The sequence below is a fragment of the Myxocyprinus asiaticus genome, chromosome 2 (assembly GCF_019703515.2).
Source record: "Myxocyprinus asiaticus isolate MX2 ecotype Aquarium Trade chromosome 2, UBuf_Myxa_2, whole genome shotgun sequence".
NCBI classification, from domain to species: Eukaryota; Metazoa; Chordata; class Actinopteri; order Cypriniformes; family Catostomidae; genus Myxocyprinus; species Myxocyprinus asiaticus.
In genome coordinates, this window is record NC_059345.1 from 30,360,218 (window position 1) to 30,385,335 (window position 25,118).

At 37.8% G+C, this 25,118-nt stretch overlaps 1 protein-coding gene across 1 annotated transcript; it reads left to right on the forward strand.

Annotated features, from left to right (window-relative positions):
• Positions 1–2,594: 2,594 nt before the first annotated feature.
• On the forward strand, positions 2,595–25,050 carry LOC127409586 (semaphorin-4B-like). Its single transcript, XM_051644231.1, has 16 exons — positions 2,595–2,757; positions 6,998–7,052; positions 7,175–7,405; positions 10,939–11,099; positions 11,188–11,250; positions 11,790–11,888; positions 11,985–12,096; positions 13,268–13,384; positions 13,618–13,763; positions 16,125–16,300; positions 16,513–16,663; positions 16,782–16,992; positions 17,084–17,199; positions 21,438–21,595; positions 21,696–21,778; positions 22,548–25,050. Exons 2-16 carry the CDS (start codon positions 7,037–7,039, stop codon positions 23,360–23,362), a joined length of 2,655 nt encoding a protein of 884 aa, XP_051500191.1. The 5' UTR covers positions 2,595–2,757; positions 6,998–7,036; the 3' UTR covers positions 23,363–25,050.
• The last annotated feature ends 68 nt before the right edge of the window (positions 25,051–25,118 follow it).

Genomic DNA, 25,118 nt, shown 5'->3' on the forward strand with positions numbered 1-25,118 from the left:
CAAACACACCCCTCCCTTCAGTGCTCCTTTGGAAGCTCCGCCCCCCAAATTCATGCACACGAGACGGTTTTACACACACCAGCTCCAGACACTCACAACTCTCCAGCAACTAAATCTAACATCACAAAAACGCATATATGTGTTCTGTGAAACATAGCAAAATTTCTCTTTTTGAAACTCATTGCCCTAAAACAGTTCATTTTGTTTTGAACAAACAAGTCACTTTTAAGGTGCAGTACAGTGCATTGTGCACACAACTCAGCTCTCTCATTTCTCATTTGTAGAGTAGACTGAACAGTTACTGGTTACCTAGGAGAAAAGCTAGGAGATGGCAGGGATAGATGCTATATTCTTCTGTTCAAACATGAAGAATCTACAACATGATGCAGAAGTGTACAAGAACCTCTCCCTCCCTCCCTCCCTCCTCTCTCTCTCTCTCTCTCTCTCTCTCTCTCTCTCTCTCTCTCTCTCTCTCTCTCTCTCTTTATAGATGAAACAGTGTTTTTATATTTACACAAATTCTTCACGTCATGGGTTCTGTTATTTCTGCACAAACAGGGTGAGGTCTAAGGGATCTGTGAATGAATACTAACTGAACAAAGCAACATTTGAACTTTCAGTCTCTGTCTGGCTGCTCAATAATAGATGAGTCAGTGATTCAATATAATGTTCTTACAGGTAAAAGATGATGGAAAAGAAACATTTTTCAAAATATCCTTTTTTTACAAGTACGATTAGCACATTAAGCAAGTATTAAATCAAAATTGCTCTTGACTCTTGACTAAGAGCATCAATGCTCATTAGAAGTATTAGACTCCATTTGATGTCAGTCTTATGTAACTTCACTAGCGATTTCATGGATGCCTGAGCTCAGCTCTAGCACTTGTTGCTGATCTACCTCTAATCCCATGCAATTTCCTTTGAGCAGTACACAGTGAATTGCTCTCCTTAATTTAAAATAATATCTGCTTTTGGGAGTCTCATTTAAACTTACTGGACCAACACTTTCACTCAATCAATTTACGGTGTCTAGTTTCAGTAGAAGGCTACTATATAATACTGAAACCACCCAAATAGCACACATACATCTCTTGGATGTCTGTTGAAGAGCATTTCACCTGGAAAGCATTGCATTCTAATTAACATTTGATACAAATCTTTAAAAGAGCAGATTTGTACATTCTAAATCATAAACGTCTAAAAGACACCTGCTGAATGTCTTATAGACATATTGCAGATGAGCAAACATTAACAATCTAAAAAATACCTCTTCCAGATAAATGTACACACATCAAATTGACGTCTGGGTGATGTACATGTGCTATCGGGGCTTGTTGGCTGCACAGTTAAAGGTACACTCAGTAATGTTTTCCTCATTAAAATAGTTTTACTCCCAAAAAAAAAATAAAATAAAAAATAAAAAAATAGTAATTTTGAAACATATGTATAAAATCATGACCACTCACTCTGTATGATGAAGACTCCATCATATAATTTACCTTATAAAAGCTGTTTTATTCTACATGGAGACGGTGTCCTCATGGGGGCTGCCATGTTAGGATCACATGACCAGCCAAATACTACTTGCTTAATCTCAGTAATCGCTCTGTAATTGGACACTGTGGAGGTGAGGGCGTGGTCGAGCGCCCATCTGGGGAGAGAGAAAGCGGTAAGGACATCCACCTGAGATGAACTGTGACTAATTGCCATCTCTATGTTCACACGCCCTCACCTCCACAGACACTTTAACTCAAGGATGAACTTAATCATGGCTGACTGTGAATAGTGAATTTTTACAATGGTAACTGAAAATTACTGTTTTTGAATAATGGTGCATCCATACCACTAGGTGTCAGTGTAAGTCCAAGACGACTGCACAACATAAATAAAACATTACTGAGTGCGCATTTAGGTTTTAAACATTCATGTATAAAATAAATAAATAAAAAAAAAAAAACAAGTAAAGAATCTGCCTATGTAAGATAGTTAAAGGTTCACTCAGTAATTTCTTGAAGTATGTCGAAGTGGCTTATATTAGCTTACACTGATATCTAGTGGCCTGGATGATGCATCATTCAAACACAGTAGCTTTAAGTTACCAGTTCCATTGTAGAAATTCACTGTGTGCAGTAAACCAGGGTTAATTTAATCCATGAAAGTGTCCAGTAACAGGGCAGCTACTGAGATTAAGCAAGTAGTATTCAGCTGGTCATGTGATGCTAACATGGCTGCCCCTATGAGGCACCCCTGCCCCATGTAGAATAAAAGAGCTTTTATAAGGTTACTGATATGACTGAACTATTCATCTCACATGATTGGTCATGATTTTATACATATGTTTCCAAATTACTATTCATTTCTTTATCAGTAAAACTTTTAAAATGAAGAAAAAAATTACTGCACCTTTAAGAAGCAACAAACACTGAACATAGTTTAAATAGAGCATTTAAACTTATTATAACTATAATTATTATTATTAACATATTATTTCTCTGTTCGAGGACATGAAAGAGCACCCTGGGTTTCATGTGTGGGTGTTTTAGAGGTGTGGCTCTACTGAATTGTGTGCAGGAGGAGGAGGGTCGAGTCTCAGCAGTAGATCCATGAGCGAAGAATCCAGCGGCTGAATTTCAATTTATACAGTTAACCGGGACTGAAAGGAAACATGCTGGAATATAAATCATATGGCTCATTTCAAACTCACCTCAACTGGCATTCACATCGGAGATGGATGTAATGACTTAAAGCGTTTTAGTGGTAAGTTGCACGAATAAACAATAAGTTAGTGGGCAGCGGTCTACTCAAAGAGGTGCTGTCGAGGATTTAGTATTGTTCATAGAAGATGTAGGACGGATCATATTCAACTGTTGAATGCTTTATGCATAAAATCACCTCTTGCAAAACATCACTTTATAATATCGCCCTATTATTAATTTACGTTTGGTGTAAGCGCTTTGTCACTGAGGTGTATTTGGATCCAGACTGCTTGTGTGTCGTATGTTTGTGGTAGAGGGTGAGTTGAGTTGGGGGTGGGTGGAAATGTGCTCAAATAACAAGGTGGTGTTGGGTAGTTCGCAAAGTAAAGTACGGCATCTTACAAGTACGTGTAAATAAAAAAGAGAATAAAGGGACAAAAGTATAACTTTTTACATTAAATAAATTATTATACCATTAATGATGTTGGTAACACTTTACAATAAGGTTCCATTCTTTAACATTAGTCAATGCATTAGGTATCATGAACTAACCATGAACAATATATTTTTACAGCATTTATTCATCTTTGTTCATGTTAGTTTATAAAAACACAATTGTTCATTGTTAGTTCATGTACGTTCATAGAAGTGCATCAACTGATGTTAACATATACAACTTTTAAAAATGTATTACTATGTTGAAATTAAAATGAACCAAGTTTAATAAAAGCTGTAAAAGTATTGTTCATTGTTAGTTCATGTTAACTAATGTAGTTTACTGATGTTAACAACTAGAACCTTATTTTAAAGTGTTACCATGGTTTTAATGATGACTGGTATCAGAAACATGTAGCATCATCTATAATTACATCGTTTGGACTTTGAGCTTTGTTTAACTTCATGCCATGTGACATTTACATTATCCTCCTACTTAAGAGGGAGGTTTGGCAATGATTAACAGATAACAACACAACTGAAATTAATCATCAAAATAAGTGTCCACAAAGTGCTACTTTAGTTGCTGATTTAAAAAACAAAACAATATTTGGTGATATTTCCTAATATTGTTAATCTCAGACTGGAGCTTGAGTGTTACTGTAAAACAGATACAATTTTGATGCAAATTGAAGCAATTACGATCTCAGTGGTTGTGGGATGAGTGAAAGGAAAACATCAAAGCAGATCTGTTGTTTACTTAAGTTCTGCTCCTTTAGAGCATCATCAGCCATTTGGATCAAAGACTTTGAAAAGTTTACAATGAATACCTTGTTTGCCTTCTCAAATGAGTGTTTGATGCTTGTAATTTATTGTAAAAGATAGTGTGTGGTTTTTGTTTGGCTTTTGTTGTGTTTGTTTGGAGTCAACAAACGGTGACCAGCTCTCCATTTGGCATATCTTTTTGTCAGAGGAAGACTGTTTTCACCATGTCACACCTCAAGCCGGTGAGGACAGGAAAAGGAAAGATCCTCTGCTGAGAATATGAGCACCAGGTTGTTGCCTGTGCTTGTGAACGGATCCATTGTTTGAACTTGTAGATAACCTTTTGGGAAGTTTGGTGCAAGTCATAGATAGTTACCTTTATTTAATGTTTTTGCTCTTGGGATGATTCTAGGGCTGCAACTAACGATTATTTTGTTAATCGACTAATCTAACGGTTATTCGACTATTCGGGCGATTATTGAAACGATTAATTATTAGCTCTAAACCAACTATTCAGCTTGTGCCCCGACTTAAAAGATTGTATTAAACATGCTTGCTCACAATAAAGAGGACAAAATCATCTTTTAAAAATACTTCTAAATGACATTCACTAAATTAAAGGGAAAAAATACTTTTTATTATGCTTAATTCTGTAAAAATGTCACTACAAAAAAAATCCTATTGTTATCAAGTGTATTTGTCTTTTTTTCCATTTAAAATTGTTTAAAAATCCTTAAAACAAGATACATTTACTTGAGAAGTAACATATAAGATATTTAGACTTGCTTTAAAGAATGTATCTTAAATTTAAGTGTATTTTGTATATGTGTTTTTTTTATTTTATTTTTTTACTTGGTTATACTTCTGCGAGTGCAGTAAAGACAAAATATACTTATATTCAAGATCTGTTCTCTAAAAGCAAGTCTAGGATTTTTAGATATTATAAAATATTTGTATTTTTAATATTATATTCAACATTCTCAGATAAAAAAAAAAATCTTCTGCAGTATAGCTGCTAAAATAAATGTACGTTGTTTTAAAGGAGTTTTAGATATTTATATTGGGAAAACAAGCCAAAACAAATAAAAAATTTATTTTGTTGTCTCACCTTTTTGGTCACATCAATCCATCTTTAACTCACAAAAAAACAACTGTATCTTATTAATAAAGCTGTGTTTTGCCAGTTTTCTTCACGATAAGAAATGCACAGTGACACATATATTATGATTCAATAAGTCGTGAGCCATCGCGTTATAATCTAGCTGCATTAAGCGCGTGCACTGGAGGGATGAGCGTCCCCGCAACAGAGTGTACCGGTAGCTCCTGCTCTGCTTATTTCACAACAAGAGTGCTTCTGTATTTACTTATTTTGTATTTTTGCATTATAATTCCCTCATACTTTGCGATCTACTCATCTGAAGCTGTGAAAGTTTAGAGTGCATCTGGACTGTGAGTGGTGTAATTCTCCTCAATCAGGCGCGAACTGCAGTGCAGCTCTTGTGTGCAGTCATTAGAATGTGATCCTATGTTACGTTAAGATCAAATGACTATTCAGCAACGAAAATTTCAACATTGTCGATAACGTCGACTAATCGTTTCAGCCCTAGATGATTCACCATGCAAGGGAAGAATCAAAAGGAATCAGGCCAGTGATGTACTGGATACCGTTACTATAATAAAAGAGCTTGCGTAAAGACACTAGACAGTTCGTAAAGTTTACTGCATATCTCGGTGATCTTTTTGAAGTACAGGATATCAAAAATGTGTGTCTGACCTCTGTATTAACTTCTCTGGATGGTCTACAGTGCTCTCATGATGGCAATTTAAAGAAATGAATCAGTGCAGGACATTAATTTGTACACACTGATTAATGTCTACAGCTGTTAAAGAGAGAGGCATTACATCAACTTGAGTCTTTAAATACAAAATATCAGGTTCAGAGTTTACATTATTTATGTTCCCTTGTTATCACATCTTTTGATATCATGCACTAGATTAGGTCATTCCAACACTGATCTGGGATTCTTTTTAATTAGCACAGGTATAGAAAGATAGAGCCATATTGTTATGCATGAGTATGTGATTGGGCTGCTGTAGCTGTTGTTCATCTGCAAGCAGCATGTTTTATTTTTATCTCAGTCTTTAATCATTTAAAAGAGTCAGACTTCTAATTCTGACTTTGAATTTCAGCAGAATGATATCTTCTCCGCACAGGGAAGATGCACTGTGCTTTACGTAAGTGGCTGCGTGTGTGCACTTGTACCTGATGTCTGCACTCATATCTTATTGCTCTGAACCTGTAACTGATGTCTGTACACATTTAGTATTTGACTTGAAACAATGTATGATTGTACATGTATAGCTGTATTTACATGGCTTAGCTTCTTGGGCTATTAAATGGTGTGAAGTGCAGAAGAAAACACAATAGGCAACTAATCTGTTCTCAGGAATGGACTGTGGATAATCTATTTCTTAAAAAAAAAAAGAGAGAGAGAGAGAAAAGGAAACAGCATGTGGTAATCAGTATTATCATTTGTATTATTATGTGTGTTTTATTTGGGGCCACAGAGAATACACCGTCTTCCTGTTTTCAGGACATACCATCCTTAAAAGCTGATCAGGCCAAAAGGGAGGAGCTGGTGCATTTCCAAATTCTGTTTGGATAATGTCATGCAGAGGAGGACATTAGATTCAGCCACTTTCCCACTGAGCACTGATGAATGTGCTGTGAATGTAGAGATCATTCATTTCTGATTTGGGTAACATACAGTATTTTCTGTCATATGTTTGTTAGTAGTATTTAGTTCTTTAATACTAGGGATGTGCAAAACTACCAATTTTCACAATCCTCATGCAAAAACGCCCTCTAAGAATTGTGTCTCAAATTAAAACCATCACCACTAAAAATATTAATGTTAGTAGTCGACCCCAGTAATCGACAAGTCAGTTGTTAGACAGTTGGCTGACTTTTGGATTTTTGTCAGCTGTGGGTGGTTATTACTCATGGTTGTTGCAAAATAGATGTAATCTTAGTAGTCACTCCCAATCTGTCATTCTGTCTAATCATGTGAATAAATGTGCTTCTGTTTCTCCCTTTCCAGATTCCAGAAAGTCTAACTGGATAGTCCCTAACAGGAGGAATGTCCTTTATAACAAGTGTGTGTTTTTGCTGTAGAGGATCTGATATCTGATCACCTTTGAACTCTTTAAGGAAATAATTGAAATATGGCACAGTCTCTGTATCAGAGAAATAACTAATAGACATCATCAATCAACAGGGTGTAAGCATCACATCCTAAATACAGAAGATACCTGCAATATAACAATCTTCAATTGCAAAGCAGTAGCCATGGCAACCAAATATAAAGTCCAATGGAAACAAGAAGCCATGGAAACCACAAACCCTGTTTGGCACCTGTTTTTGACCCTATGGATTGTTTTGTCTGGAGTTTTACAAGCAACTGTGGCGAATGAATATGATATCACAGCACGCATCAGTTTCCCATACAGTAAGTGCATGAATTAATTATTTGTCGTTCAGCAGATACTTTTTAAAGCGATTTATATTTCAGTTACAAAAGTGACAGTCCCACCTAGAGCAACCTGGGGTTAAGTCCCATGCTCAGGAGCACATACTGACCATGTTTACATGCACTTAAGAAAGCGGGTTATTCCAGGTTGTTTGCAGAAAGCTGTGTTCTGAAACGTCATGTAAACGAAAATGCCGATTTCCTTACACCGTTTAAGGGATTAAGAGAAAGTGTTTTAACACACCTATGTTTCTCCCAGAGAAAGCTGCTTTTGTGGCCATGTGAACACATAAGTATCGTTCTAATAGGTTTTTGGACGTGCGCATGTGTGTGGAACAGACTAAATAACAAATGTCATAGGATGGAGCCCAACAAGATGTCAACAAAACATTTCTGAGAGTACAGTGGGAAAAGCACATACACTATTTATAAACACCCATGTAAAATATAGGGCTGAAACGATTAGTCGACGCTATTGACATCGTCAACAATAAAAAAACTGTCGTCAAAAATTTTCATTATCGAATAGTCATTTGAGCTCATTTAACGTTACATGAGATCACATTAAACTCTAATGATGATGCGTGAGAGCAGTACACACCTGACTGAGGAGAGGAAGAATTACACCGCTCACAGTCCAGATGCACTCTAAACTTTCACAGCTTCAGATGAGTAGATCGCAAAGTATGAGGGAATTATAATGCAAAAATACAAAATAAGTAAATGCAGAAGCACTCTCGGAATAAGTGGAGCTGGAGCAAAACTTGCGTGTCGAGCATCTTTAAAGGAAACACCCTGGCGTTACATCTTAAATGCAGTTATATTTAATGCGTTATAGCTTTATTGAAGTTCAAATAAAATGGAAGCAGATCATGTAAATAACTACAAACTCTGAAACTGGTATTTCTCTATGTGGTCATCACCTCTTCTATGAGTTGCATGAATGGACCAATCTAAGGGGGAGAGATTGAAACTGCACCCGGCTGATGCACACTGTTGTGGGGCATTTATGCATTAATCTTCATTAATGCAGCTAGATTATAACGTGATGGCGCATGACTTATTGCATCATAATATATGTGTAACTGTGTATTTCTTATTGTGAAGAAAACTGACAGTATGCAGCTTTATTAATATGAGAAAGTGTTTTTTTTTGTGAGTTAAAGATTGAAATGAACAGAAAGGTGAGAGAGGGTAGTCTTCACCCCATTATACACTGCAACAAAAGACATTTTTTTTATTTGTTTTTGTTTTGGCTTGTTTTCCAATATAAATATCTAAAAACCTTTAAATCTCCTTTAAAACAATGTACATTTTCTTTAGCAGCTATACTGCAGAAGAAAACAATTGTTATGAAAATGTTGAATGTAATATTAAAAATATAAATATTTTAAAATATCTAAAAATCCTTTAAAAAATATGCATTCACCTGAGAAATATCACTATAAGATATTTAGACTTGCTTTTAGAGAATAGATCTTGAATATAAGTGTATTTTGTCATTACTGCACTCGCAGAAGTATAACCAAGTGAAAAAATACACTTATACAAAATACACTTATATTTAAGATTCTCTTAAAGCAAGTCTAAATGTCTTATATGATGCTTCTCAAGTAAATGTATCTTGTTTTAAGGATTTTTAGACCATTTTAAATGGAAAACAAGACAAAAACACTTGATGATAATAGGATTTTTTGCAGTGAATTTCTTAACTGAATTAAACTTAATAAAAAGTATTTTTTCCCTTTAATTTAGTGAATGTCATTTAGAGGTATTTTTAAAAGATGATTGTGTCCTTTATTGTTAGTAAGCACGTTTAATAAAACCTTTTATGTCGGGGCACAAGCTGAATAATCGGTTAAGAGCTAATGATTAATCGTTGCAATAATCGGCAAATAGTCTAATAATCATTAGATTAATCAGTTATCAAAATAATCGTTAGTTGTAAAGTAAAATGGTAAAGTCTAGTAAAATATTGACGGTCCCTCACGTTCGTGTTTATGCGCTGCTACATTGAGGGAATCCCAGAGTTTTACGTAAAGGAAAAACCCACTATTGAAGTGCAATTCCGCTGCAGGTTGCGATAGAAAGGTAAGGAAACAAACACAGCAACAACTCTGGAATATCTGGAACTAAAGCGAAGCAAAAGAGAATATAATGGTGAAGACTTCCTCGGATGCCATGTTTGTTATTTACACAAGCGTCGTGGGGAAATTACGTTGCTGTGGAGAAAGCTGCTTATTGACCGAGCCACATGTATACAGAAGTGTACGCCGCTTATACAGAGCATATAAACCGGAACGCAGTTTTCTCGCAATATCCCGCTTTCTGGTGTCCATGTAAACATAGTCACTGTAGGTGCTTGTCTTAGGGGTCATTTAGTCTCTGGCTTAGGTAGTAGTGGGATGGCTCATTGAGAAAATGAATGAGATATTCAACAGAAAGTCAGTAGCGTACATGTACACTCCTGCCAATCTTTTTGACCATTGGAAGGTAGTGGAACCATCCCATGGTGGTTGATGGTATCAAGTGATAATATCAAGGTACTAAATAGCTGCTTTTCCACTATTAGGCAAGTGCGAGCCAAGGCTATCAACTGGTCAGCAGGGGCCAACAGCCTCGGATTGAAAATCGATCTGCCTTCCAACCATTGGGCCAGTGTCAATTGTACTGTCCATAGTTTGACAAAAAGTCTTCTAAAGAATTTAATTCTGAGATTCTTTCCTGTGTGTGCCTGTTTGAGATGTTTCTGTCCTGATTGCTCTGTCTGGGGACATGCTGTTTGACTCAGTAATGATCACTGAGGGAATCTGGGCCAACAGGGCTTCTTCTTCAGTCATACTACCTCAACTCACTCATCTGCAAAAGCTTAGCTCACTTTTAGGACAGCTTGAACTGCCATAATGTTTCTTATTCCCAAAAGACCCATTACCAGACTGTTCTAATGTTGCATACACTCATCTTAGCCAAACACACAGGAGAGTTTAATCCTTGATTGTAAACATTTACAAGAGCTATTAGAACCATTTGCAAACCCTGGCTGGCGTACTGTATTCTAAATAAAAATTCTGTCTCAGTAAAATTACTTGAGTAAAAAAACCTCAGTAATTACTAGAGGTAGAAAATGAAAAGATAATAGTTGTACTTAAAAACAGCTTGTAAAACATTTTACATCAGGAAACACTGATGTTAGCGACCCTCTGTGCCTTGGCAGAAATCCATCTGGATATACAAACTGACATAATTTAAAAAGGTTTGGTTTACATGCCAGGATTGTGCAGTTTAAGATTTTTGGAGATGCATTCCAAGGCATAGCTCAGCTGACATGTGAGGAATGTAAGATGCATTTGAATGTACTGTAAGACTTATTTACTCAGACTCAAGAGCCATGAGGTTGAAAATGTATGTGTGCATTGTGCAACATGAAGCTTTTGTGAAGAATATGGAGCTTTTGTTTTTATGAAGGGGTTTTAAGCTGCATGTACAAAGTAATATTTTTGGCTGTGTTTCAGATGCAGAAGGGCGATCAGTGAGAGTGTTCTCGGTAGATGGTGTATATAACTATTCAACACTTCTGCTGAGCCCAGAGGAACACAAGCTCTATGTGGGAGCCAGGGAGAACATATTCTCTCTCAGCCTGGACAACATCAGCGCAGCGTATCTACAGAGAACAGTAAGCTCTTGCAGAAATGTTAGTAGGAAACACTTATGTTTAGGAGCTCAGTTTTAAGTTACTCTTAATTTTTTTGGGTCCTGTGCAGCTCACTTGGAGCACTCCAGACAGGAAGAGGAAAGAGTGCAGCTTCAAGGGAAAGGACCCTCAGGTGTGTTTGTGTTCCAGTGATTATTTATATAATGTGAAGCAATATATTGAACAATATAATCAACAGCAAATTACATCATTGATTAGTAGGGTCTCGGCTGTGCACAAAGAGCCTCCAGCAGTGACGCCACTTTGAAGTAGTGAAAACACATTTCTATTTACTTACATTTGACTGTTATGTTCATAGTGTCCATAGATAATAATACTATTCCATGGTCCTGACAGCAAGCGAGAAATTAAATGTCTCTGTCGTTATTAAACTTCAAATACTTCATAGAGCAAGTGCATGCGTGTCAATCAAATGGTTGTTTAAAGTTTTATTTATTTAGGTTGAAACTTAAAAACATTGTAAGCCATTGCATGCATTGAATAGACTTAAATTTGTGCATTGTCTAAATGATACATTGGGCAAGATGTGAAATCTCAGATTAATCGAATAAATAATTGACAAATTAATCGACTATCAAAATAGTTTTTGGTGGCAGCCAGAATGTTTAATTTATACTTTATCTCTTAATCTCAGTCTGTTATGTGTTTCAGACTGACTGTTTCAACTACATCAAGATTCTACTTCCTCTGAACAGCACACATCTGTATGTGTGTGGAACATATGCGTTCAGCCCCACCTGCGCTTATATTGTGAGACATCTTTTTAAATCTTTATTTCAGTATGTGTGTGTCTGGAGTCATTTCTCCTAACTGATCAAGGTCTGCGTTTCTCCTTTATTTTTGTAGAACATTTCAAGTTTCTCTCTGGAAAGAGATGAACAGGGTGAGCATGTTATGGAGGATGGTCGTGGACGCTGCCCTTTTAATCCAGAATCCAGATCTGCCGCTACTATAGTGGGTGAGTATACTCATGCAAAAACATAGTAAGTAATTAAGTAAAGCTTTATTTATATAGCACCTTTTTAAAATCAGTGTTTACAAAGTGCTTTACAGAGAAGATATACATGTATGTATGCCTTCACACAAATGAAACAAAAAAGAAAAGCGTACATACATACGGAAAGTGATATAAATGAATAGGAAAATAAAATACAAAGTAAAATGAAAAAAGCAAGAGAATAAGAAAATAAAATCCTCAAGGAAAGGCCCTAGTGAACAAGTGTGTTTTGAGATACTTCTTACAAGTGCAAAGTGAGTCAACTGCTTGTAGGTTGTCAGGGAGAGAGTACCTCAGCTTGGGACCTTAATGACTGAAGGCTGATTCACAGCTTTTTAGATGTGTTTTTGGTACAACCAAAAAGTTGCCATTGGTTGATCTGAGTGATCTTGCTGGAGTATATTTAGCAACCATATTACAAAGGTATGTAAGAGCAGTACCTTGAAGACTATAAGAGGACCTTGAAATCAATTCTGAAGGATACTGGCAGCCAGTGAAGGGATCTGAGCAGGGGCGGACTGGCCATAGGGAGAATCAGGACTTTTCCTGGTGGGCCGGCCGCGAAATGGGGCCAAACGGGCCGCCGCATTATGCCGAACGGGCCACGACAGGCTGAAGAGAGTCGTTAAACGGCGCAGTGAGGTGATAATATGCCGTTTTACAAGTTCTGTGACATCCGAAAATTTATGTTCTCTTTGCTGTCCAGCAGGGTGGAAATTTAATTGTGGGCATCTGGTGCAAGTGAAAGATAGAGTTGTATGTCATCTGCATACTGATGAAAGGAAATGTTGTATTGATTAATTACACCAGCTAAGGGAAGCATGTATAAGTTAAATAATAAAATAATAAGGACCCAAAATTGAGCCCTGAGGGATACCACAAGATATCACATGATATCTAGAGGTGTGAGTACCCAGCGCAGCATAGTATTCCCTGCTGCTTAAGTAGGAACTTAAGCAGTCTAAGACAGGGCCAGATAGTTCTGCAGTCAGTTGAGCAGAATCTCATGATCAACTGTGTCAAAAGCATACATACCCATAACTTTGTTTGAATTGCATATGTAATAGTCTTATGTTCAATGAACATACTGACCTCATGTTACTGAGGGTTTGTGTGTTTTGTTGTGTGACAGAAGGGGAGCTGTATACTGCTACTGTCAGTAACTTCCAGGGAAATGAACCCACCATATATAGGAGTCTTGGATCTGGCACTCCTCTCAAAACAGAAAACTCTCTCAACTGGCTCCAGGGTAAATACACACAAACACACAGACTTCCTCACAAGGGACCTCATAAGAGATAAATATCTAAAAACAAATGCCAGCATCAGTAATTGCGGAACCCCATTTTCTCATGCCTTGTTGAAAACAGAAAATTACTGACTGATACTGAGGTTAAAGAAACCGTTTTAAATTTTTGTGCACTTTTATGAAAACCTTAATAATTTGTGTGTGTGTGTATGTGTTTGTTTTAAATCTCTCAGATCCAGCATTTGTGGGCTCCGCTCATATAACTGGTACAGACAGCGACAGGGGTGATGATCAGGTCTACTTTTTCTTCAGTGAGATGGGGAAGGAGTTTGACTTCTTTGATAGCACCATAGTGTCCAGGATTGCACGTGTGTGTAAGGTAAGATGGAGTATTTAAGCAGTTCACACTGCATTGATAAAGTTGGCATGAACTTGAAAAAGCACATACTGACACACACGCACCATTTTGTTATTGTCTAATTACTATTTTTACACGTTACTTGGTCTTATTGTGCATGATACATCAGTACATGTTATTCCAAAGAGATTTTTTCTTCAAAATCTGAAATTATTTAATAACTTACTCCACCTCTGAAACAACTTTTTCCTTTTCCATTGATGTCTCTATTGTAGATTCTTTTTATTTTTTATTTTTTAAATAATCATGATGCATTAAATTCCCAGTGGATAAAGTCTTTTTTTTTTTTTTTCTTCTTCTTCTTGTTAAATGTCCTTTATCACATGGAAATATGATCAATTATGGAAGTAAAATGGGTTCTCAATGCTAATTTATATATGGTGACCTGATTTATTTCACGTACATCTCAAACTGGTACACATAGTGGGTGGAGGGTATCTCTGAGAATTTTTGTGGGAGGTGCATTTCTTCAGTTTAGCTAGCTTAAACTAAGAGGACAGTAGGTAGCAGCAGAACACAAGTGAAGTTATTCTTATGGCAACCAGATGCTTTGCAAAGTGATTTGCTAAAAGATGTACTAGAATAAAAGTTTTGGCAAATCAGCTCACAATCTTTTTTGCAATGTCCACCTATTGAGAACCACAAACAAATCCACAAAAAATACCAGAGACAGTGTTTAGAAGGAGATTAAATTTAAGTCATTGAGCCTAACAGCAAAAACCTCGACAAATTTAAAAAAATGTTTTTTTAATTGCCAGGACACTGGCATACCTTGTTAAACCGGAACATCTGGTCACCCTAGATTCATGTTGTCTTTAAAAGCTAATAAACAAGGTGAATCACAGGAAACTGTGAACTCTACCCTATTAATGCTTACATATGTATTACTTACAGTTGAAGTTAGAAGTTTACATACACTTAGGTTGAAGTCATTAAAACTAATTTTTGAACCACTCCACAGATTTCATATTAGCAAACTATAGTTTTGGCAAGTCGTTTATGACATCTACTTTGTGCATGACATTAGTCATTTTTCCAACAATTGTTTACAGACAGATTGTTTCACTTTTAATTGACTATATCACAATTCCAGTGTGTCAGAAGTTTACATACACTAAGTTAACTGTCCCTTTAAGCAGCTTGGAAAATCCCAGAAAATGATGTCAAGGCACTCAGTGCCTCTTTGCTTGACATCATGGGAAAATCTAAAGAAATCAGCCAAAACCTCAGAAAAACAAATTGTGGACCTCCACAAGTCTGGTTTATCCTTGGGAGCAATTTCCAAATGCCTGAAGGTACCACGTTCATCTGTACAAACAATAGTACGCAAGTATAAACACCATGAGACCACGCAGCCATAATACAGCTCAGGAAGAAGACACATTCTGTCTCCTAGAGATGAACGTAGTTTGGTGTGAAAAGTGCAAATCAATCCCGGAACAACTCCATTGAGTTTTGGAGCAGTGGCTACGTCCTTGCTGAGCAGCCTTTCAGGTTATGTCGATATAGGACTTGTTTTACTGTGGATATAGATACTTGTCTACCTGTTTCCTCCAGCATCTTCACAAGGTCCTTTGCTGTTGTTCTGGGATTGATTTGCACTTTTCGCACAAAACTACGTTCATCTCTAGGAGACAGAATGCGTCTCCTTCCTGAGTGGTAATGATGGCTGCGTGGTCTCATGGTGTTTGTACTTGCGTACTGTTGTTTGTACAGATGAACTTGTGGAGGGCCACAATTCTTTTTCTGAGGTCTTGGCTGATTTCTTTTGATTTTCCCATGATGTCAAGCAAAGAGGGACTGAGTTTGAAGGTAGGCCTTAAAATACATCTACAGGTACACCTCCAATTAGCCTAAAGGCTTGACATAATTTTCTGGAATTTTCCAGGCTGCTTAAAGGCACAGTTAACTTAGTGTATGTAAACTTCTGACTCACTTGAATTGTGATATAGTCAATTAAAAATGAAACAATCTGTCTGTAAACAATTGTTGGAAAAATTGCTCATGTCATGCACAAAGTAGATGTCATAAACGACTTGCCAAAACTATAGTTTGCTAATATGAAATCTGTGGAGTGGTTAAAAATGAGTTTTAATGACTTCAACCTACGTATATGTAAACTTCTGGCTTCAACTGTAAATACCATGGTACATGAATATGCCACAGTTCTTTTTGTTAGGGGAGTTGGATGCTTGGACATCAGGGTTGGAGTTCTGAGCCCCCCTAGTGGTCATTTAGATTTTTACAGCTATAAATTGAGTCAAGTTTAGTGAAATATGTTGGTTCCTGATCTGCTGTGTGGGTTTGTATGTATGACCTCAGGAGGATCAGGGTGGGGAGAGAGTCTTGCAGAAGAAGTGGACCACATTTCTAAAAGCTCAGCTCTTGTGTTCTCTACCGGACGATGGCTTTCCTTTAAACATCATCCAGGATGTATATGTGCTTTCAGCACAACACAAGAAAGACACTCTCCTCTATGCAGTTTTTACTTCTCAGTGGTGAGTACAAAAACAAAGATAGACATGGAAGGGAACTGATTAATAAACTATACTTATTCAACCCTCTTGAAGCTCGTAAATACTGTGTGTGTTGTATAAAATGTCACCAATCAACCTACCTACTTTTGCAACCAAAAAAGCAAAAATACAAACTACTACTACTAATTTGTTGCTACAGATTAAATAAACAGTCACTACATTGTGTGTGTTAGGAGCAAAGGTTTGGCAGGCAGTTCGGCTGTGTGCATGTTCAGCATGGATCAGGTTGAGAAAGCGTTTAATGGCCGTTACAAAGAAGTCAACAGAGAGACACAGCAGTGGTACACACACACTCACTCTGTACCTGAACCACGACCTGGAATGGTAAAAATTCATACACACTCACACATATACACTTTAGCTATTTTGTTCTGTGAAGTGTCTTTCAATATCTGTAAAGCTCTTTGTGAACACACAATGTGTATTTCTTTCTTTTTTACAGTGTATTACTAATGTTTCAAGGCAGCTGGGAATAGAGTCATCCCTAGATATGCCAGATAAGGTACTAAACTTTGTTAAAGACCACTTCCTGATGGACAATCCAATCAAAAGCCAGCCTGTGCTGTTCACACACTCTGTACAGTACACACAAATTGCTGTGCACCACGTACAAGGCCTCCAAAGAGTTTACGATGTGATTTTCATTGGGACAGGTATGTTTTGTAATTTGGTGTCTGATATTCCGTCGTTAATTTTCTCTGTCTTTGGCTGTTAATTTTGAGCGCTGTGCTCTATGATAACCAGATAATGGACGTTTGCAAAAGGCTGTGAATGTGGCTGGTGCGATGCACATTATTGAGGAGATCAGTTTGTTCCCAGAGCCACAACCTGTACAACACATTGAGCTGGACTCAACAAAGGTATGTGTGTGTGTGTAAAAACTCATAAGACCCCTGCATTCTGCATCATTGTCTTGTGCTTTGTAAAATACAGTTGTTTTAAAACACGTGGTATGTGAATGCCCTTTAAAGCTGACATGTGTAAATTCAAAAATAGTCTGTTTTCAAACAGATTCCAAAAAACTTCATCCATGGGTTGTACAGATGTATAGTTCCACCTTAAAGACCCCATATTATGCTCATTTACAGGTTCATAATTTTATTTTGGGGGTCTACTAGAATAGGTTTACATGCTTTAATGTTCAAAAAACACATTATTTTCCTCATACTGTACATTGTTGCAGCAAATCTTTTCACCCTCTGTCTGAAATGCTCTGTTTTAGCTCCTGTCTCTTTAAAGCCCCACTTTATGATAAGCCTAGTCTGCTCTGATTAGTCAGCTGGCACAGTCTGTTGTGATTGGTCAACCGCTTGGAGTGTGTTGGAAATGTAATGCCCCTAACCCAACTCATCCTGGCCTCGGCTATAACTACCTTTATTTGAGGGCAGGCCAAAGTAGCCCTTTGCATTATGCAAATGTATTACATTGTGACATAGCTAAGTCACGGAAGTAATGGCTGGACTGCAAACCAGGCATTTCAGGTAGTTCAGGAGCAATGTTTTCTGTGGGAGAGAGTAACTCCCTTTGGCGTTGACTTTGTGTTTTGTAACTTTGCAGACCTTTTACATGCACAAACAGCTATATTACACACTAAAGGAAAGGTAAAATCCCAAAAAGCATAATAGGGCCTCTTTAAAACTCAACATTGGTAGTGCTGATGGTGCTGTGTCGGGCTGGACTTGCAGCACAAACTAACGGACGAATGTTTTTATTAGGGATTTAGACGGTTAACCGATAAGCCACCATTTAAAGGAATAGTTCGCCCAAAAATGAAAATTTGCTGATAATTTAATCAACCTCAGGCCATCCAAGATGTATCTGAGTTTCTTTCTTCATCAAAACAGAATTTAAGATTTTTAGGATTTCATTTCAGGCCTCCTCCTCTAAACAATGCAAGTGAATGTACTCCATTTTTTGACGGTCCAAAATGCATATTTAGGGTGCATCAAAATAATCCACACGACTCCAGTCGACAAATAAAGTTCTTCTGAACGCAAACAATTGATTATTTTTTAGAAACAAAACAATACTTATGTATCACATCTCTGTGATGTGAGCTCATGAGAGGGATGATGTAAGCTCGTTGGTAAGGTCACGCGTCACATGGAGGAGGAGGCAGGAAGTGTGCCATTGTTTACATTTTTATTATTATTTGGAAAAAAAAATTATTTTATATTGTTTTGAAATGGTTTTGGGCTGTTTTGGTTTGTGAACAGCGCTTGGGCTGTGGTCTGTGCAAATTTCTATTGTAAACAATGACGTGCTTCCTGACTCCTCCATGTGACCCGTGACCTTACCAAAGAGCTTGTCATCCCTCTCATGAGCGCACATTACAGAGATGTACGGAAGCGAACATTTGTAGTTATAAAGTATATAAGTATTGTTCTGTTTCTAAAAATAATCAATTGTTTGCATTCAGAAGAACTTTATTTGTCGACTGGAGTCGTGTGGTTTATTTTGATGCACCCTAAATATGCATTTTGGACCTTCAAAAAATGGAGGACATTCACTTGCATTGTTTAGAGGAGGAGGCCTGAAATGAAATCCTAAAAATCTTCAATTCTGTTTTGATGAAGAAAGAAACTCAGATACATCTTGGATGGCCTGAGGGGGAGTAAATTATCAGCAAATTTTCATTTTTGGGTGAACTATTCCTTTAAGTATTTGTTCAACTAATACTATTGGACATGTTCACATGAAAATTGTAAAATAGGACTTTAAAGTTTAGTAGTAGCATGAGTACAGTGCGGTACCATATAAAAAAGCATCTGCAAGCCTTGACATTTAAGCCAAGAGCATATGTTTACAGCCCCGCATTTCACTTATGTTGCAAGTAAGATGTGATGGCGATGCGGGGTGCGACATCAGTGCCTTTGGAGTGGGTTTCCGGGCTTGCATACCATACTGACCCCTGCCCATGTGTGTGTATATATATATATACAGGTGCATCTCAATAAATTAGAATGTCGTGGAAAAGTTCATTTATTTCAGTAATTCAACTCAAATTGTGAAACTCGTGTATTAAATAAATTCAATGCACACAGACTGAAGTAGTTTAAGTCTTTGGTTCTTTTAATTGTGATGATTTTGGCTCACATTTAACAAAAACCCACCAATTCACTATCTCAGAAAATTAGAATATGGTGACATGCCAATCAGCTAATCAACTCAAAACACCTGCAAAGGTTTCCTGAGCCTTCAAAATGGTCTCTCAGTTTGGTTCACTAGGCTACACAATCATGGGGAAGACTGCTGATCTGACAGTTGTCCAGAAGACAATCATTGACACCCTTCACAAGGAGGGTATGCCACAAACATTCATTGCCAAAGAAGCTGGCTGTTCACAGAGTGCTGTATCCAAGCATGTTAACAGAAAGTTGAGTGGAAGGAAAAAGTGTGGAAGAAAAAGATGCACAACCAACCGAGAGAACCGCAGCCTTATGAGGATTGTCAAGCAAAATCGATTCAAGAATTTGGGTGAACTTCACAAGGAATGGACTGAGGCTGGGGTCAAGGCATCAAGAGCCACCACACACAGACGTGTCAAGGAATTTGGCTACAGTTGCCGTATTCCTCTTGTTAAGCCACTCCTGAACCACAGACAACGTCAGAGGTGTCTTACCTGGGCTAAGGAGAAGAAGAACTGGACTGTTGCCCAGTGTTCCAAAGTCCTCTTTTCAGATGAGAGCAAGTTTTGTATTTCATTTGGAAACCAAGGTCCTAGAGTCTGGAGGAAGGGTGGAGAAGCTCATAGCCCAAATTGCTTGAAGTCCAGTGTTAAGTGTCCACAGTCTGTGATGATTTGGGGTGCAATGTCATCTGCTGGTGTTGGTCCATTGTGTTTTTTGAAAACCAAAGTCACTGCACCCGTTTACCAAGAAATTTTGGAGCACTTCATGCTTCCTTCTGCTGACCAGCTTTTTAGAGATGCTGCTTTCATTTTCCAGCAGGATTTGGCACCTGCCCACACTGCCAAAAGCACCAAAAGTTGGTTAAATGACCATGGTGTTGGTGTGCTTGACTGGCCAGCAAACTCACCAGACCTGAACCCCATAGAGAATCTATGGGGTATTGTCAAGAGGAAAACGAGAAACAAGAGACCAAAAAATGCAGATGAGCTGAAGGCCACTGTCAAAGAAACCTGGGCTTCCATACCACCTCAGCAGTGCCACAAACTGATCACCTCCATGCCACGCCGAACTGAGGCAGTAATTAAAGCAAAAGGAGCCCCTACCAAGTATTGAGTACATATACAGTAAATGAACATACTTTCCAGAAGGCCAACAATTCACTAAAAATGTTTTTTTATTGGTCTTATGTATTCTAATATTTTGAGATAGTGAATTGGTGGGTTTTTGTTAAATGTGAGCCAAAATCATCACAATTAAAAGAACCAAAGACTTAAACTACTTCAGTCTGTGTGCATTGAATTTATTTAATACACGAGTTTCACAATTTGAGTTGAATTACTGAAATAAATGAACTTTTCCAGGACATTCTAATTTATTGAGATGCACCTGTATATATATATATATATATATATGTTGATTCTTCTAAACAAAAATGATTAGGATTGCCCAGCTGCATAAATTGTAGGTAGGCTAAGGGTAGTTTTTATTCTTCCATTGTTAAACTGTCAAACGTTATCGCATCGTTAATTAATTTGGCATGCAAGCAATCCACTCAAAATTTGTTATGAAATATAAGAAGGAAATATACGGTTGTTCATTCAAATGTTGATGTAATAACTATTTCTAAATATGCACATCTATCACATGAGCCTGTTTTGTTTCAGCCAGTATAGACCTTTGTCATGCCTGTTTGATCACTTTTTTGATTAATAGTTTAATTCGGTTAACCGGTTATTTGCCAAATTATGCTCCCTTGTTTTGAAAAAAATAAAATAAAACATTACACACACAAGCTTTAAGAAACGTCTCTGGTGGACATGACCCTAAATCAGTGTAATTATATAGGGCTTCCTTAAAACTAGTGGTTCAAACAATCCACAGGTTAGTCGATGTTGAAAATATGTTTTGTACATCGCTACCTCTCCTACATTCTTTGTCTCTTTGTCATCCTCTCTCTGAACAAACAGGGCTTATTATTTGTGTCGTCACACTCTGGTATTGTGCAGCTGCCAGTAGCAAACTGTAGTTTCCATAACAACTGTGGGGAGTGTATTTTAGCCAAAGACCCATACTGTGCCTGGACCGGCGCACATTGCACTGACGTCACACGCACCCCACCACAAAAGTAGGTCTTAACTTCTTTCATTCTATTTCTGCTGTTGAAATCATCTTTTTTTTTTTTTTTTTTTATTCAGTACCTACGTTTACCATCTTTTTTGTTTTAGCAATTGGCAGCAGGACATTGAGGAAGCAGACACTTCATCAAAATGTAACCGCACCGAGTTCAAAGCTGACGTTGAGAGCACAGGTAAACCTGCAAGTCTACACATCCTCATAATAAATACATACAAGCACATAATCATACTGTTGAATCATTGACCCTGTTAACACCTGGTATTAAGATGCATCTAGGCTGATCCAATCACAAGTGGTCAGTGCTAAATACAGGTGTATAGGTGGTCTAAAATGTTTTGTGATAGGATCTGGGAAAAAACATATGGAGGTAGTCAAAAACGTATGTGACAACATCCATTTTGAGGTGTAAATGCTAATCCGTCCTGATGCAGCAAAGCACCTCCCACTCACCTGTCAATCAACCAAGAACAAGAATTTTACTTTTTTTTGGTTATGTGCGAGAAATAACTGTCCCAACTGAAAACGTGAAAAAGCGCACACATACAGTATTCATGCACAAGAACTTCACAGAACTTCTACAGTATGCCTGAAATAAACATGCAGTGATAGATGAGAAGCACGCACATCTGAAGCTCAGTTTATATAGGTACAAATAATCGAGAATTCTGCTCGAAATGTCACGCTTGTACTTAAATTACAATATAATAGGGAGAATTAGCTTTATCATCATGCACTAATACACTGATGTAGTGACTGATGTATGTCGTCATGAAATCAGAGACCCTCCCCTTCAAAATCTGAACACAAGTGGTCACAGGAGGCGCAATTGAGATCCATGTTAATGCCAGGTGTACAAGGCATTGTGCCTCACCCGAAACACATCTTAATGCTATGTGTAAATGAGGTTATTGATACATATCTCACTTACTCTTTCTTTCTAGTGTTACTGCACTTGTTCCCAAGTTCCCAAGCATCTGATTGTGAGCACATCATTGTCCCTGCTAATACTCTTCATCTGCTGCCATGCAAGCTTCGCTCCAACCATGCCCACAGAAAATGGTTATACAAGCCAGATGTAGGCCACTTCCTGTTCCGCAGCCCAGATGGTGGATTGGTAGTCAGTGGCCGAGCAGGCAGTGAGGAGGTCTTCTCGTGTTGGTCAGAGGAGCATGGCTTTTGGCAACTCTTGGCCAATTATTGTGTTAAGGTGGAGCCTTTATCTGAGTCTACAACCAATACTGGTCGGATAGATGCACCTCTAATATTCCAGGATGTATCGTCAGACATCCTTTCCAGTGAATCGGCACGCTCTGCTCAACAGCGTGTAAAGACATATGGCACGGAGCTGGCAGTAGTGTGTGTGTTGTTAGCTATGTGTGTGCTTTCATTTGGACTGTCCTGGGTATACCGACACAGGGGTCGGATGAAGGAGGTGCTGAGGGGGGGAGAGCAGACTGGAGGAGTTCAGAAGAGCATAGTCAAGCCTGGGGAGAGTTTGCCACTGAATAGTGGTGTGCTTCCAACCTCCCCATCAGAACACAAAAGCTACCAGACCTTGGAGGAAAACTGTGGCTACATAATCCCTCCATCAGATACTACCAGTACAAACACATCAACACGGCACAACGCCAAGGAAGCACAGACATTCACCCAAACACCGCAGAATGGGTTCCAAGAGAGTCATGTGGAGATCAGTGACATTTGCCCTCGCCCACGGGTCCGGCTGGGCTCTGAGATCAGAGACTCTGTGGTGTAGCATACACATTTTTCCACTCATAGCTGAGAATCACACACAAATACCATGCAACACTCTTTATGTTCACATGGTTCAGTCAATGGGCAGCTTTCATGAGGATGTGAGCGAATCAGTGGGACAGAGAGGAAGTGCAACTAAAGTCAGAGGCGCTTCAGAGGCAGTCTCTCTAAAGAGTTGTACTCAGTGTGTATTGCCAAATTTTTGTTATTTGAGACAATGCCCTCAACTTCTACCCCTCAATCATCTCCTTGACTCTTTGATGTTACACTTGAATTTATCACAGAGTTTATTGCATTAATATGAGGTAGATAATATGAAACATTAGATATGAAGTCTGAGAGGAAAACATGAGGAAGAGTGGAGAAGATGAGGGAACAGAATAGAGATGGGACCAAGTATTGCATAACTGGTGCTGGTGCTATTATCACTGCCAGACAGGAGTAATGATGCTGCACAACTTGGCATCAAATCCATAAGGTTGTGCCATATGTCTGTTTGCATTATTTACTATTTTCCTGCCAAGGTGGAGTGCATGTGTGTTCATGTTTGAATCTTTTAACCAAACGGGAAATTACTGAGAGCTGAAACAGTATGAAACCCTTAGCCCATTTGCTGCACATACATATTTTACCTGCACTGAACACCAGGCACTACAAAGCAAAGTGCTTGTTAGCATCACAAATCTTGGTTACTTCCTCATAAACATTAATTGTCTTTTTAGTGGGGGGTGTCCCCCCCCTCAAACACTAAAGCGATTTCTTAGCAATTTTGGGAAATTTGTAGGTTAGTGTTTTTTGTTCTGTGATTCAAATGCATCATAAAAGTTTTCATGTTAGTAAAATGCCTGGTGTAAGATGGTGGTATGATGTGTATGGAAACATTAGATGTGGAATAAATCAAAGAATGAATAATGACAAGGTTTCTTGATACCTTAAAATGTGCATTTGAAGAGTTGTATGAAAATGCAAAGCACAAGTCAAAGAAAAATTATGTATTTCAACACACAAACAGGTTAGTGATAATTGTGTTCGGTAAAGCGTAGTGCAGTGGATGTGCACAGTAAAAAAAAAGGAAAAAAAGACAATGATACTGTATAATAATGCAGTATAATAAAATGTAAAAAGTGAGAAAAGAGCAGTAAAATTACGTGTGGGTGCAGTGGACAACAGGTACAGGTGGTGAAAAGCTCTGATTCCAGGGTAAAAAAAGCTGCAAATCTGTATTATTATGAAAAAAAGAATGTTAAACTTATTACACATGCCCTCTCTCACACAAACACCCATGCACTATTTTCATCCATGCTCATAAAGACTTCCATTCCACTTAAGCAAAAATCTGTATAACCTCTATTAACTTAACTGTGAAATGTTTGATGTGGTTTAATTGTTATACATTCCACTCTCTTTTCAGCTCACAATTGTGTATTGAATGACAAATGTAAATTTAGATTGTGATCTTTTATACTATATTGATACTGTTTTGCTGTTGTGTTTTACATTGTACATTCGAGCACTTTATTTTATTCTTATCAGTATTTGCAAGCTGTAGATGTGGTATGTCACTGTCAGCATCCTGGGATAGTATTGTAGTATTGTAAGGTTTGCATATTATTGGAGTGGTGAATGATCATTGAGTAGACCTGAATGAGTGCCTTCTCCACAGTTTCAAGTGCAAAATAAAGTTTTGCATAAGCTTAAATTGTCAGTCTGAATATCTGTCTTCAAAATAATGAGAGATCAAAATGTCATATGGATAG

Coding starts and splice junctions, on each gene's coding strand:
- LOC127409586 (XM_051644231.1), top strand. Junction 16,301..16,512: donor GCAGTTTTTACTTCTCAGTG/GTGAGTACAAAA, acceptor TGTGTGTGTTAG/GAGCAAAGGTTTGGCAGGCA. Junction 17,200..21,437: donor TTGAGCTGGACTCAACAAAG/GTATGTGTGTGT, acceptor CTGAACAAACAG/GGCTTATTATTTGTGTCGTC.